Source organism: Pinus tabuliformis, chromosome 7, assembly GCF_031772625.1.
Source record: "Pinus tabuliformis cultivar Carrire ecotype Pingquan chromosome 7, CPIR1, whole genome shotgun sequence".
Taxonomy (NCBI): domain Eukaryota; kingdom Viridiplantae; phylum Streptophyta; class Pinopsida; order Pinales; family Pinaceae; genus Pinus; species Pinus tabuliformis.
Genome location: NC_142293.1, coordinates 1518045802 through 1518061243, shown reverse-complemented (window position 1 = coordinate 1518061243; position 15442 = coordinate 1518045802). Strand labels below are relative to the sequence as shown.

The 15442-nt window shown below is 33.6% G+C and overlaps 1 protein-coding gene across 1 annotated transcript in view; it reads left to right on the top strand.

The window, feature by feature from the left end:
* Nucleotides 1–9347, top strand: part of LOC149253618 (sufE-like protein 1, chloroplastic/mitochondrial) — an 80365-nt gene extending 71018 nt beyond the window's left edge. Inside the window, exon 2 of the mRNA XM_089454547.1 lies at nt 8694–9347. Within this exon, the coding sequence (XP_089310673.1) occupies nt 8694–9347 (654 nt within the window). The remainder of the gene's footprint in view (nt 1–8693) is intronic.
* Nucleotides 9348–15442: the final 6095 nt, after the last annotated feature.

Genomic DNA, 15442 nt, shown 5'->3' with positions numbered 1-15442 from the left:
GCCCTCTAGTAGCTGATCAAGGTTGAAGTTATCAAAGGGATAGTAGACGTAATGGTTGATTTGGTAAAGAAGTCTATCTCAACCAAATTTGAAGCATGTGAAAATGATTGTTGAGTGTTCCATAACCTCTAACATTTACTAAATGACTCAACACAGAAAAATGAAAAATAGAGGAAGTCGTTAAGTCTATTTTGTTGGTTTCCTAGAGAGTGAGTGAGTATGCCATTGTGAAAGTATTATGAGTGAGTAGAGTATGCAACAGTTGGTCACATAGTTTATGTAGAGATATATCAAAAAATTGTGTGAAGAATTCAAAGATAGATTTGAGAAGAAGATTCAAAATTTGTGTGTAGTTTGTGGCAGAAAATTGGTAGCTTGAGGTGTGTTTGGGAGTAGTGTTTTGGTGTGTGAAGAAGTGAAGAATTCCCCCCCTCTAGGTCAGATTTATGATTCATATTTTATGTGAAAAAAGCTAGAGTTGTTGGGTTTCTCATGTTGAGTGAATTGAGAACCTAGTCTGAAATATTGTGAAACGTGGTTCACTTGGAGGAAGTGAATGCGTGTAGGCTTCAATACAGAAAATGATTTTCCAAATTCAGTAGATGATCTAGGTGGATCCAGAAATGGAAGTGACCTAGAAAATAAAGGAAAATGAAGAAAATAGAGGCCTCATTAATAAAAAGGCTTCTGAGGATCAATTCACATACTTTTGTCAATTCAGTTTTGGAGCTCTCTCTCTATTTTGTCACTATCATACTCTTGGACACTTAGAGTTTTCTTAGATAACCCTTGGAGAGTGTGCCATACTTGGAGTTTTGGAGCAAGAAAACAAAGGGAGAGCAGGAAAGCACAAGAGGACATCAAGATTGGTAGCTACAACGCGTTTTCTTATAGGTACCAAGTTTCATGTATGTTTTCCTCAATAGTTTTGGCATGCATGGCATATGCATGTGGTTTATTGGTCACTAGTTGTCATTGGCACACAGGATTTCCTAGATTGACAGTGGATTTTCCTATCCTTGCCATTTATTGGATAGCCATGGTTTTGTGGATTCATTTATTTGTTTTTTCTGGTTGTTCTCATGTTTCGTTTAGCTTGGGTTGAGTTACTAGTTCCTGGAAGCCTTGGTTGGACAAACACTTTGGAAACCCTGTAACAACTTGGGTTGAGTTACTGTTCTTGGAAGCCTTGATTGGAAAATTGCTCTAAAATCCCCTGGTGGGTTTAGTTACTAGTCCTAAAAGCCCTTATTGGATAAACACTCTAAAAGCATGGAGAAAGCGTTGGGTTGAGTAACTAGTCCTGGAGCCTCTATTAGAATAAACGCTCTGGAGCCCTGGAAGGCTTGGGTAGAGACCAATATGGTGATGGTTTCTGATGTCAAACCATGAGGTGGAATCATTGTTTGATGGGTTGAGGTGATTTGGCATTTGGAAGCCTTGGATGGTTTTGATTGATGTGTTTTATGAGATCCCACATTCACGCTTGGAATATGGCATGGGGGTGACAAGATGAAGAGATATTTGGTTGTACCATGTCTACGATCGGGTGGTTCACAGAAGTACTAAACCTAGTTGGCCTTTTAATAATTAATATGAGTTTATTTATCCTTGTTATTTCATGATTATTTTACTATTTTATATGTGCATTATATGGATCTTGTTTCCTTGGTATTTTTGTGGTTATGATGTTGGTTATGAACATTTATTATGGTAATGGATATATGGCTCTCATCGTGTTTCAACTTGTAAATCAATGAAGAATGTGTCTATGGCCAAATAGATGAAATTGCAACTAATAGTTGAGGCATCAATGCTTCTTAGTGATTCTCAGATAAGTATGAGACCCATATGCTCAGTTCTACTGTTAAGACCTATAAATTTCGTATTTATGACATGTTTGACGAAATGCTCGTCATGGCTAGTAGGGGTCTAGTCTATTATTTGTCATGTTTTTGTACATGTATCATTGTTCCATTGTGATAATTCATTTATGAACCTTTCATTATGTTCTAGACAATGACCTTGACTCTGGGCTTGAAAAAGTTGCACAAATCCATGACTCAGCATATGGAGCCTCCTAGACGCATGCTTCTCCATATCCAGGGAGTGTTCATGGGTTTAATGGTCTAAAAGATCAACAGGACGTAGGGGTTGGTTACTAGAGCAGTATGGATGGCTCCAGGGAATTTTGTTGCTAATGTGGAAGGTTTGTATGGTGTATTTCCATTGATCCCACTTTCTTAACTGACACATAGGGAGTCAAATAAGATAATAGTAAATTACTGTCACATGTTTACCCCAGTTGGTTGATTACTTGGGTAGCTATGGGAGGATGGTGTTACATTCTTCTTCTACCCAAATAGAAAAATCATGTTCAATGAGGGGTTGAGTAGGTGGACATAATGGAAGCATTTTTATAGATTTCCCATTAGTGATAGTCATATTTCGATCCCTACAACTAATGTAAACATCAACAGTGGCTAACCAAGGTCTTCCTAAGATAAGACGGCATCCATTAAACTTGGTCTTGGGTTGAAGGACAAACATATCTATGGAATACTCATAAGAATGAATGAAGACGATATCATCTTCAAGGATGCCTTTAGGTGCTACTATAGATCTATCAACAAGTTCTAGAACTGTGATGTTATTCCCTAGGGATCCCTAGAGGTTAAGTTTGAGCATAGCCTCCTTAATCATGACATTTATTGCAGCTCCCAAGTTAATGAGTGTGTTGGGAACTAGAATATCATTGATGTGAACATCTACTATTGAGCTCCCAAGATCTAAGTACTTTGGGATGATGAATCTCTGAGGCATAAGATTGACATTAATAGTAGGGACATCTCTTTTCTCATTCCTGACCTTCTAAGACATTCCTCTTTGATGAAATTATTATAGATAGTAACATCCTTGATGTCTTGAAAGAGAGAGACCTTGACACATTGAAATTTCAATTCTCCTAGAAGTTCAACTTCTTTTGGGGTGTGTTCTTTGTGAGTGGTCAAGGTTTCAAGATAGGGAGGCTTAGTTTGGGTGACTTGAGGTGTGGGATCATCCTTCTCTTCCTCTACATTCTATTGGAGAAGGTGAGTGACCATATAGAAGGACCTTCCTAAACCTAATATTGATCTCTTGAATCTCTAAAACATAAGTTGGATAGGTTGTTTTTCCACTGTAGGCTAGCTGAGATTGATTATTATTGGGATTTGAGTTTAGTTGGGTAGGAATCTGATGTTTTTCTAGAGGATTATTTTAGAGTTCTCGTGGTTGAGGAGGAGGTGTCTGGGTAGGTGGTTGGGCTACATGAGGTCTCCATACCAAAGATGAATTAACCCATTAAGGAGGTTGGTATGGATATGGATGAAAAGGAGGAATAACCTTTTGGGGAGGATAAGGCCATGGGGTAGGCATAGACTAGGGTGGAATGTTAGGACACCAAATTGAAAGTGTGCATTTTAATTTGTATTGAAAGGAGAGGGATAGCTCATACCTTGTTGAAATTTCTTGGTGGCTTATGGAGTATTTTGATTAAAAAATCAAAGTTGCTCCATACTCCCTTTTGCTCCTTGGTATACAATTTACAAACTTGAGAAATATGGACATCTGTCAGTAGAGTGATTTTTTTCACATACTAAACATATTTCTATGACATCTAAAGGACAATCATTCCTAGGATGTCTTTTAGTGCATTTAGGGAAATCTATAGCTAATGCCCTTTTTGCTTCTTCTTATTTCCTCTTGATCTATAGTATATCCATCTACATAGAAAAGGTGCGTAATACTTTGGGGTTTAGGTCCTATAACATACGTCTTATCTCATTCTTGATAATTGTGGAGGAGGAAGAGGGACTTACAAAGCCTTTGTTTGCTCAACCTCTTTCTCTATCAGTTCTAGAATGATTTTTGATTATCTCTTTGATATCATCATAACAGAGTTGATATATGTCTCAATTGGATAGAAGGTTGAGTATTTCCATAATTTCTTCTATGACTCCTCATAGTAGAACTAAATTCAAGAAGTATGGATCTAGAGTGAAATTGCGTGCTCTTCTGTAACTCAACTGAAACCTTTCCTCAACATCATCAAGAGACTCATCTAATCCTTGAGTCATTTTGAATATCTCGTCTCTAATGTCTCCTCCTCTGCAATAATCTCAGTACTTAGTGTTGAAATCTTGCTACATCTTCTCTCATGAATTGATGTAATCCCATTCTATGCTCATTAAAAAATAAGTGGACACATTATTAATAGTGGAAAGGAACAATTTGAGCTTCTTCTCATCAATTATGTAGTCATAAGTTCTTCAAACTATAACAAAATCAAGCATAAAGTGTTAGGATATTTAGTAGTCAACCCATGGAAGTGTGTAAGGTTAGATGGGCTAATGGTTTTTATCTTGGCTTCTCCATCCATTTCTCTAATAGGAAATATGAATTCTTCAGGTTGCTTATTTTCATTCATGATGTTAATGGGTTGTGAAGGTTTTTCTCCTTCGGCAAGCTCCTCAGAGATCCTCACATTCTCACCTAAAAAGGCCTCAATATCCCTTGGGGATAGGGTAGGAAGCCCTCAGTAAAAAAATAGATTGACTGCTTATGGAAGTGGGGGTTTTTGATAATAAATTTCTCGATTTATTCCTAACTCTTCAAGGCATTTAAAAAAAAAAAAAAATTGTCTTTAAGATTTATTTTTTTGAGTGAAAATGCAATGCAATTTTTCTATTTCTGAAAGTGAAGAATTCCTAATGAAAATTGTGTTGTTTCTGCAACAAGTGAAATGAAAGAAAGAGTATATCAACTAGAGAATAAGATAGTACCTAATTTGACACCTCCATGATAACAATGCCAAAAAGGGATGACCCTTAATTTTGCTGTGATAATGCTACAACCCCTAAGGGTCTTAACTTTAATTGTCAACTCGAGGTTCATACAAACTTAAGAGGGGCCATCACTATGTGTTCATATGTACTAACCCTTTTATTTTTTTGACATTGGTAGGGTGAAAACAATGAGAGGATATCTCATTACTTAGAGACCATACTAAATTACTTTATGCTACATAAAAAGATGAGAATTGTATGAAATGGAAGGCAATAATCAAAGTTATGCTAATTGAAGAAAAGGAGGAAAACCATATTAACTATGATAATAAAATCATGCATATTCTACTTTGCAATGAAAGTGAACTCACAATTGAAATAAAGCATGTAAACAACAAACCCTAATTCTAGAGGAAAACAATTTCTATAGAAAACTAGGTCAAGGAAATCTACTTGGTATCTTTGCTTCTAAATTCCATCTCCAAGGTTCTTAGGGATGTTATAACATATTAAGGAAGGTGAAACAAGAGTTGGATGCAATTTGGGATGAGTTTCACAAGAAAAATGCAAACTGCTACAAGAGTCCTTATTTTGCTACACGAGAGAGTTTAGTGAGTAGTGAAATGTGCTAAGGTAGTGGTTTGAAAGCACAGTGTTGATGATGAAGGCTATAGAGTTATAAAGTATTCATATTCATGTCATCATCTTAATGGTAGAAGGATTTATTCAGAAAATGGATGGCTGTAGAGTCTCCTCTAGCTCCTCAAAAACAAGGGATTGTATAGTCCCATCAAGCAATAATGATAGACAACAAATACATATAACCAACTAAAGTGACTTAAAATGCATGAAAGGAGATGTTAACTGAACAAGATAATCACTAATAAAGCTGCCATATAGTGCTCAAAGTGATATGCAAGAAGAAATTGTAAGGAAGCTAACTAACGTTACTTAAAAACAATACTTCAGAACTAATTTGTAGAAATTGACAAGTGCATAAAACATAATAATATAGAAGGGGTATTGGGCACCTAGGATGGGCCCTAACCCAAGGAAGCTTAGATCCCTGAAGGAAAACATTCTAAGAACTAAAGATGTCTTTCATTAACTTAAAAATTGCTCGTATATAAAAAATTGCAAAATTGAAACTCCTAAAGGTTTCTAGTGTTAATGCTTCCATTAACTTCAATTATGTTCTAGTTGCCTAATGGGCTACTCGAGCCCTCTATTTATACAATATTAGTGAGGAAATCCACATCCTTCTTGAAAGGAAGACTTCTTTCCCTCCAAAAATCCTAAAAACCAAGATCATCCTCGCTCAGTGACCTCACAGCTACAAGGGGGGGTATTTATTATTCCAAGCAAGCCAAGTTTGATCTTCTTGTAGCAATGGATAGGTCCCATATTTTTTTATTATTAGATATCCTCTTGATGTATGTTAGATCCTCTCAATATCTTGCATCATAAAGAAATTAGGCACATAAAGCATGACAAATCTCTTTAACCTTCCTAAAAGCGTATTTAAGCTAAGAAAACGTTATAAAGTGAAGAAGAGAAAGTCTAATACAACATTTATGTGCCCAGAAAAGGTTATATTGGCATTATGTTTTACCTAATTGGGAAGCCCATCACCTTCCTTGCACTCTATGGCCACTAACAAACTATAGTGAAAAAAGAAAAATGCTGAAACCAGGGACTAGAAACAAAGCAAATTTACCCTCCAATTATTTCTTTTCTTGGCAATTGGAAGAAATGATTGTCCCCTTACCCATGAAACCTGATAGGGAAGTGAGTCGAACGACCATGATAATGGAACCAAAGTACTAGAATCATGCAGAAGCCAAAGTGATGGGGTCAGAAGTGGCATTGCCTTGCAGGTCTCCTCCAAGCTTCTCTAAGCTCACTCTAACCACTAGTAGGGGGAGGTAGGTTTCACCATAACTTTCCTACTTCGTGCAAACTTACCAAGAACATTGCCACATTCCCTTGCTCGAAATTTATCATGCCAACAACCATTATTTCCCTTCTTGCCATTGCATGAGTGCACTAACGGTTCATTCCATCTGCAACCTGCCTTCTCCTTCTCCTTCTTGTCATTGATATCGTGCCATGTCTTCTCCTTCTCCTTCTTGCCATTGATATCGTGTCATGTCCTGCAACATATTTTCCAAATGAGACATGCCAAATGGAGTAGTGGTGTTGGCCTTCCCCTAATTGGTTTACTTATTAATTTTTTTTTGGTAGGTAAGCACCCACAAGGGATTTGAACCAGTAACCTATGGTAAAGAGTGCCTTAACAATGCACCCATTCACCATCATGGTAAAGAGTGCCTTAACAATGCACCCATTCACCATCAATCCAAATCCCTGTGAACTGTTTATTAAAATTAAAATTAAATATAAATCTATGTAAAAATATCCTTTTCAATTTTTATTAATATTAATATCTATTATTTTTATTAATTTATAATAAAATATATTGTCATATAAAATTAGATTTTCATTTATTAATTATTTGGTACATTTTCCTTAAATCATTTGAATTTGTTTGTCGTGCAAACATGTGTTATGTGGAATCGTTCTCATATAAGATTATGCAAGGATCATCTGCATGTACGATAGGAATGTCACTAATTAAAATTCATATTTTTGATATGAATATTTTAAATTAATGAAATTATAAAAAATAAATAAACCTTTTTATCAAAATTTATAAAGATAAAATGAAAGCATCATTCAGATCTATACTGGCATATACTCTCCGCGAGCTCAGAAACAGTCTAACCATTGGAATATATATAATCGTTGTTTGTTACTAGTCAAATATTTTAAAATTTATGACGTTTATTTGTTCTAAAACAGTCTTACATTAAAGACATGTTCAGATTATTACAACGAATATTTTGGATATGATTCTCAGATTCTCTATTTTAATCACTATGTCAAAAATTGCATGATCCTCAAGTTGTCTGAGATTTATGGCGCTTATTTCTTAAACAGCCTTATATTAAGGCCATTTAAGATGATTAGAAGGAATATTTTGGGTATGTTCCTCAAATTCGCTATTTTATTGCCTTTGTCAAATATGGTGTGATCCTCAATTTCTCTATTTTAATGCCTTTATCAAATATTGCATGATCCTCAAATTTCTTATTATAATGTTTTCCTCGAATTCTTTATTTTAATCTTTTAAATTTCTATTTTCCTTACGTATATAATATCGCATGCACTTATCGTCGGCGCTTATCGTCGAGCTCTATATTTTTAGTAGATGGTAAAATATTCTTCGTTATCAAATTATTATTTTTTAAAATTGAAAATAACGTAAAAAGTTGTTTTAGGTTTACGGTTAGATAGTGTTTACAATTGGATAGTGATAGGATATTTTGTTAAAGTGTTTTTCTATAAAAAAAAATTATTATTTTAAAATACTTATAAAAAATTTCAAATATCTAATCTAATTATAATGATAACGATATCAAGTAATACTTGATTGATTTTTATAACTAAGTAATTTTGACTACTTAAATTTATAACTATTAAACTTAACAATTATCGTAACAATCATATTACCTACCAAACATCAAAATTTAAATGATTTTAAATCAAAATTAAATGATTTTAAATCAAAATTTAAATGATTTTAAATCATATTACCGTAACAATCATATTACACGAAAGTCAAGAGAAGGGAAGAAGATAATTATAAATTAAGTAAGATGTAAGGGATTTTAATAGCAGAGTATACCGACTTTATGATTTTATAAATAGAATGTATAACAACGAGAGATTTCTGTGATTGAAGAAGGGGCCTTCACCTGTACATAATTTCTGAAGTGTTGCATATTTATATCAGTTTGTTTGTAGAAGGATTTGAAATCAATGGCGGTTTCTCATTTTGTTGCTGTGTTTTCCACAGTCCCAATGTCAGTTGGCCTCTTAAGCTGTGAACGACAAAATTCCTTTTCTGTGGCCCTGAGAAAACCCATGTTCAGAAAACAATCAACACCAGCAGTATCTCCTGGCCACAGAATCGTGTGCGTACAGGCTGTTCAAGAGCTTCCACCGAAGCTCCAGAATATTGTAAAACTGTTCAAGGAAGAACCCGAAACTCGTTCAAAGTTTAGGCAAGTCTTGCAGTATGGGAAAAATATGAAGGCCCTAGTTAATGAATTTAAAATCAAGGAGAACAAAGTTGAAGGGTGTGCGTCCCGGGTGTGGGTAAGGGCATTCATGGATGACAAGAAGGTGTATTATGAAGCGGATTCTGACTCTGGGCTGGCAAGAGGCGTGGCTGCTCTTTTAGTTGAAGGGCTCTCAGGGTGCTCCCCTCCTCAAATAATGGGTGTCACACCGGATTTTATTGAGATGTTGGGATGTACGCAGAGATCAACACCTTCGAGGAATAATGGGTTTGTCAACACGCTTAAACTGATGCAGAGGAAGGCACTTCAACTTTACATGGAGGCTGAGAGTGCAGCGGATTCAAGTCAAATCCAGTATGCAGAGCAGATCCGATAGAAGGAAGAATGTTGATATTGATGGCGGAGAACAATGTCTCCGTTATGGTCGTAGCATTGAGATTTGTGGTTCAATGATGGGAGATATAGCGTGTCAGAGTAGGTATTTTACACTAGTGCTTCTATGTTCTCATGGTTCATTAATTGGCCAGCTAGTTGATTGATATAGGATATATATGGTGTATTTTTTTAAATATGTTTAAAATATGTTTTTTTAGTTTGGTGAGATTATATTTTTATCATCATTTCTAATACATTATTGTTTTTGGAAATTGGGAATTGAATCTTTGATTTTATATCAATGAAAGAGCCTCTTAACAAACTTAACAAATTAACTGATCACTATTTACAGATGAACCCATAGTCTACAAATCACCATCAGATTAAAATACATCTTAATTTTAATTTTAACATATCACCTGAATCAAAAGGGCAATTGAGCCAATAAATATAGATTTATTTTAATTGTATATTTATTAATTATTGAGAAAAATAAATGTTTAAAGATATAAGTTTTTTTACAAAATTTATATTAAAAAAAAAGTTTACTTATAATATTTTGAAAAATTTTCCCATTTAAAAGTAACATGAATCTATATTTATATAGTAAAATAAATTTTGATTACATTTATATATATTTCTCGTTTTTACATATAAAAATATTCTTATTTTTAATTATATATAAATAAATTTAATTTAATAATAAAAATATGAAATAATATAATTATTAATATAAATCATTATAAGCAAGACATATATATAAAATAAAATTACAATATAATAAATTAAATTGAAACAAATTATATATATATATATATATATATATATTACTTATATCACTATAATGGGTTATACATATTGGACTGACAAACACTTCACTTCCCGTTATACATATTGTATTGACAAGCACTTCTTGAAACAATTATGAGCATAGTGAATAACTCTTAAATTTACAATGGGAAAAACATCAAAACATACATTAAAAAGATTTGATTTCTTTGAATATATACATGTAAAATCATTTGAAGGAAAAATTGAATTCTTTGAATGCATGCAAAATTTATAGGGCAATTGTTTAAAAAATTAAAACCGATAATCACTTATTGCACCACCCATAAAAAAAATATTGAAATATTTATATAAAGCAACCTAATTTTATAAGAAATAAATTAATTAAAAATAAAATAAAAAAAATAATATTTTTTTTATTTTCTATTTTAAAAAATATATTTTGATATAAAATTTAAATAAATTATTCACTATTAATAACAATTAATTTATATAAATATCAAAATAATAATTCCATAAAAAAAATTTAAATAAATTATTTTATATGAATGAGAATCAATTTATATTAATAGTATTTTTAATATATATATGAATGATCATAATAAAATATTTAATAATAATATTATATTTATATTTATAATTATATATAATATATGTATCATCATAAATTTAAAATAAAGAATAAATAATTGAAACTAAAAAATTTAATTACTACATAATAAGAATAATAAAATTATTAAAATAGATGAATCAATAATTTGATTTCGTTTAATACATGCCAGATTTATAGTACAAGTGTTAAAAGTTCAATTGTTTCATGATTTTGGTTTCTTTTAATACATACAAAATTGAGAGTATGACTGTAATACCCCTAGCCACCTGTGGGGCCTCATGTACAAATGATGAACATAATTGTTTTGTTTAATTTTCTTTAATAAATATTTTATATAGCTAATCATTGAAATTTCAATGGAAAGTAATGTTGAAAGAGAGTTTCACATTCCAAATACTCACAAGATAGTTATGGGTACATGTGTTTCTCTATCCAAATTCCTCTCTTTAGAGGCAACTTTGTTATCTTGGAGCTCCTCTCTTTTGAGGCAACTTTGTTATCTTGGAGCTCCTCTCTTTTGAGGCAACTTTGTTATCTTGGAGCTCCTCTCTTTAGAGTCAACTTTGTTATCTTGAAAGATTTAAGTTGGTTAGGGAATTCTTGAGCTAGTTGGCCAATGGAATTCCAAACTAAAACATGTGTGCTCAATTAAAGCCCTAGACTGACCTCTTCGGGTTAGAGTTTGTTTAGGATTGGACCTCCTATGGTCATGTCATGAAAACTTTCTTAAATGTGGTTAGAGTTTGTTCATAATTGGACCTAGTATGGTCATGTCATAAAAACTTTCAGTAGAGAATACTTCTCATTGGTTAGGTAGAGCATTCTTTCCCATTTGATTTATTAATTGTCAGAAACAAATAAGTGAAATGTGTTATTGGAATATTTTTCCTCCGTACATTCATTTATGAATTAGTCCTATATTATTGAATCAAGTTAGCTTCAAACCATAATAGACAATTGTCTATCAAAAAAAACATTCATTAATTCTTATTTATCTAATTTGGTAGATGAATGTCAGATCCCATAAATAGATTCGACTCATTTACCAAGTTAATAATCATAGCAATACTATTTCTGTAAAGCAAGGTCATGCATTACAACTAAGTGGTCTGAACAATAAGAAAATTTAACTCATACTATAGAACAAGAGTACAAATTTAAAACCATCCGAAAACTGATACTTCACAGTCGAAAAAACTATAAACACTAAGCTCTTAGGGTGAGCCAAAACAAAGAAGACAAACAATGCAACTGTACATGGAGGCAATGAACAAATCCATGGTATTTATGACTGTAACTAAGGTAAGCCATAGTAGATAAATTTAACAATTATACAAACACATGAGATTGTTAATAAAAATTATACAAACACAGGAGGTTGTTAATAAAAATTATACAATCACATGAGATTGTAAATAAAAAATTGACAGAAAATCCATTTAGTCGAAATTAACGAAAGGACGAAGACTGGGGCTGTAAGTATCCTGTTCAACGAAGGGGGAAATTGGTGGAAAGGAAATTATTATTTTCGAAAAATGAAAATTATATATGTTGTTTTTAGATTTTAGAGTTAGATAGTGTTTATAGTTGCATAGTGATAAATTTTATTAAGATATTTCAATTGAAAATAATATAAGTGGTTTTTAGGTTTACTGCTAGACAGTGTCTATAATTAGATAGTTACAAGGTGTTTTGTTAAGACAGTGTCTATAATTAGATAGTTACAAGGTGTTTTGTTAAGGTAAGTTTGGATAGAAAAGTCACTGTTTCACAACACTAATTAAAAATCCAATCTCGTTATGATAAAGGCTATACCAGATTGATTTTCACCTTGAATGATTTTAACTACTTTTAACTACTTAAATGAAGCTAAATCTGAACTACTCAAATTAAACTTGCCAATCTCAACGCTCATGTTACCTACGAAACATCAAAATTTACATGATTTTAAATAAAATATAAATTATAATTTTCTAATTATAAATGTGCACTAAGCCGGTCAAAATGAAAACGATAGTATAATTTTGCGATCTATCAATCTACACCAAAGTGGGTAGAATTGAAAATAATATTATTGCTTCGCCAGGGTCTCTTTCAAAGTCGGGAGATTATACGAAACTCAAGAGAAGGAAAGAAGTTAATTATAAATTATAAATTAAGTAACATGTAAGGGACTTAATATCAGAGTATACCGACTTTATTATTTTATAAATAGAATGTATTACAACGAGAGATTTCTGTGATTGAAGAAGGGTCCTTCACCAGTACATAATTTCTGAAATGTTCCATATTCATGTCAATCTGTTTGTAGGACAATTTGAAATCGATGGCGGTTTATCATTTCGTTGCTGTGTTGCCCACAGTCCCAATGTCAGTTAGACCTGTGAACGACCCAATTCTTTTTCTGTGGCGCTGAGAAAACAAATGTTCAGAAAACAATCAACACCAGCAGTATCTCCTGGCCACAGAATCGTGTGCGTACAAGCTTTTGAAGAGCTTCCACAGAACCTCCAGAATATTATAAAACTGTTCCAGGAAATACCTGAAACTCGTTCAAAATTTAGGCAAGTCTTGTAGTATGGGAAAAAATGAAGGCCTTGGTTAATGAATTTAAAATCAAGGAGAACAAGGTTGAAGGGTCTGCGTCCCGGGTGTGGGTGAGGGCCTTCATGGATGACAAGAAGGTGTACTACGAAGCAGATTCTGATTCTGGTCTCGCAAGAGGCGTGGTTTCTCTTTTAGTTGAAAGGGCTCTCTGGGTGCTCACCTGCTCAAATAATGGGTGTCACGCCAGATTTTTTTGAGATGTTGGGATGTACGCAGAGATCAACACCTTCGAGGAATAATGGGTTTGTCAACACGCTTAAACTGATGAGAGGAAGGCACGTCAACTTTCCATGGAGGCTGAGAGTGCAGGTGATTCAAGTCAAATCCAGTATGCAGAGCAGATCAGATAGAACGACGTATGTTGATGATGCCAAAGAACAATGTCTCCGTTATGGTCGTAGCATTGAGATTTGTAGTTCAATGCTTGGAGATATAGCGTGTCAGAGTAGGTACTTTACACCAGTTCTTCGATGTTCTCATGGTTCATTACTCGGTATGAGTTTACTAATTGGCAAGCTAGTTTACTGCCTCCTACTGTGTTTTTTTAAAAGGGTTATATATATATATATATATTTTCTTTTTTAAGCTCAGTGGGATTATATCTTATCACTATCCGCAATATATCACCCCTAATCGGGGAGAATTGAACCTGTCAGAAGAGGTACTTTACAATGGTTTTTCTATGTTCTCATGGTGTCAGAATAGGTACTTTACAACCGTTCTTCCATGTTCTCATGGTTCATTAGTAGTTATGGGTTTCTTAATTGGCAAGTTAGTTTACTGCTTTTTACTATTGATATATTATGTGTTTTTCTTAAATAGGTTTAAAATACATTTTTTCTTTTGTAAGTTTAGTGGGATTACATTTTCATCATCATGTCCAATATATCACCCCTAACAGGGGGAGAATTGAACATGTGTCTCCACATCAACGAGTGGGGGGAGAATACCTTACACTAGTGTTTGTATGTTCTCATGGTTCGTTAGTCGTTATGGATTTCCTAAAGCTATATTAGTGCCTCTTACTATTAATATATTATGTGTTTTTTTAAATAGGTTTAAAATACATTTTTTCTTTTGTAAGCTTAGTGGGACTACATCATCATCATGTCCAATATATCACGCCTAACGGGGCAGAAAATTGAACATGTGTTTCCACATCAAGGAGTGGGGGAGAATTGAACATGTGTCTCCACATCAAGGAGGGGGGGAGAATTGAAACTGTGACTTCACATCAAGGACTTCTCGGAATTGAACCCATGACTTCACATCAAGGCTGGGAATTGAACCCATGACTTCACATCAAGGAGTGCTTTAACAAATCACTTGATCATACCCCAAGTTCAGAGAATTAAACCCATGACTTCACATCAAGGAGTGCTTTAACAAATCACCATCTACGAATCATGTGTCTCTACATCAAGGAGTGGGGGGATCACCATCCACGAATCAACCCCCAGTGACTTCAAATCAGGAGTGCCTTAACTCACAAGGAGTTCGGGGAATTGAACCCATGACTTCACATCAAGGAGTGCTTTAACAAATCACCCCAAGTGAATTCAACTCAAGGACTCATGACTTCACATCAAGGAGTGCTTTAACAAATCACCATCTACGAATCACTTCAAATCAAGGAGAGCCTTAACTCACAAGGAGTTCGGGGAATTGAACCCATGACTTCACATCAAGGTGTGCTTTAACAAATCACTCGATCACCATCTACGAATCAACCCCGAGTGACTTCAAATCAAGGAGTGCCTTAACTCACAAGGAGTTCAGGTAATTGAACCCATGCCTTCACATCAAGGAGTGCTTTAACAAATCACTTGATCACCATCTACGAATCAACCCCACTCACTTCAAATCAAGGAGTGCCTTAACAAATCACCCAATGCAAATCACCCAATCACCGTGTATCCAAGACACTTGGACATGTTTAAAATACATCTTTCATTGTAATTTTAATATATCACCCCTATAGGAATTGAACCAATAAATATTAATTTGTTTTAATTGTATTTATTAATTATCGAGAAAAATAAATGTTTAAAAATATAAAATTTTCTACCAAATTTATATTCAAAAAT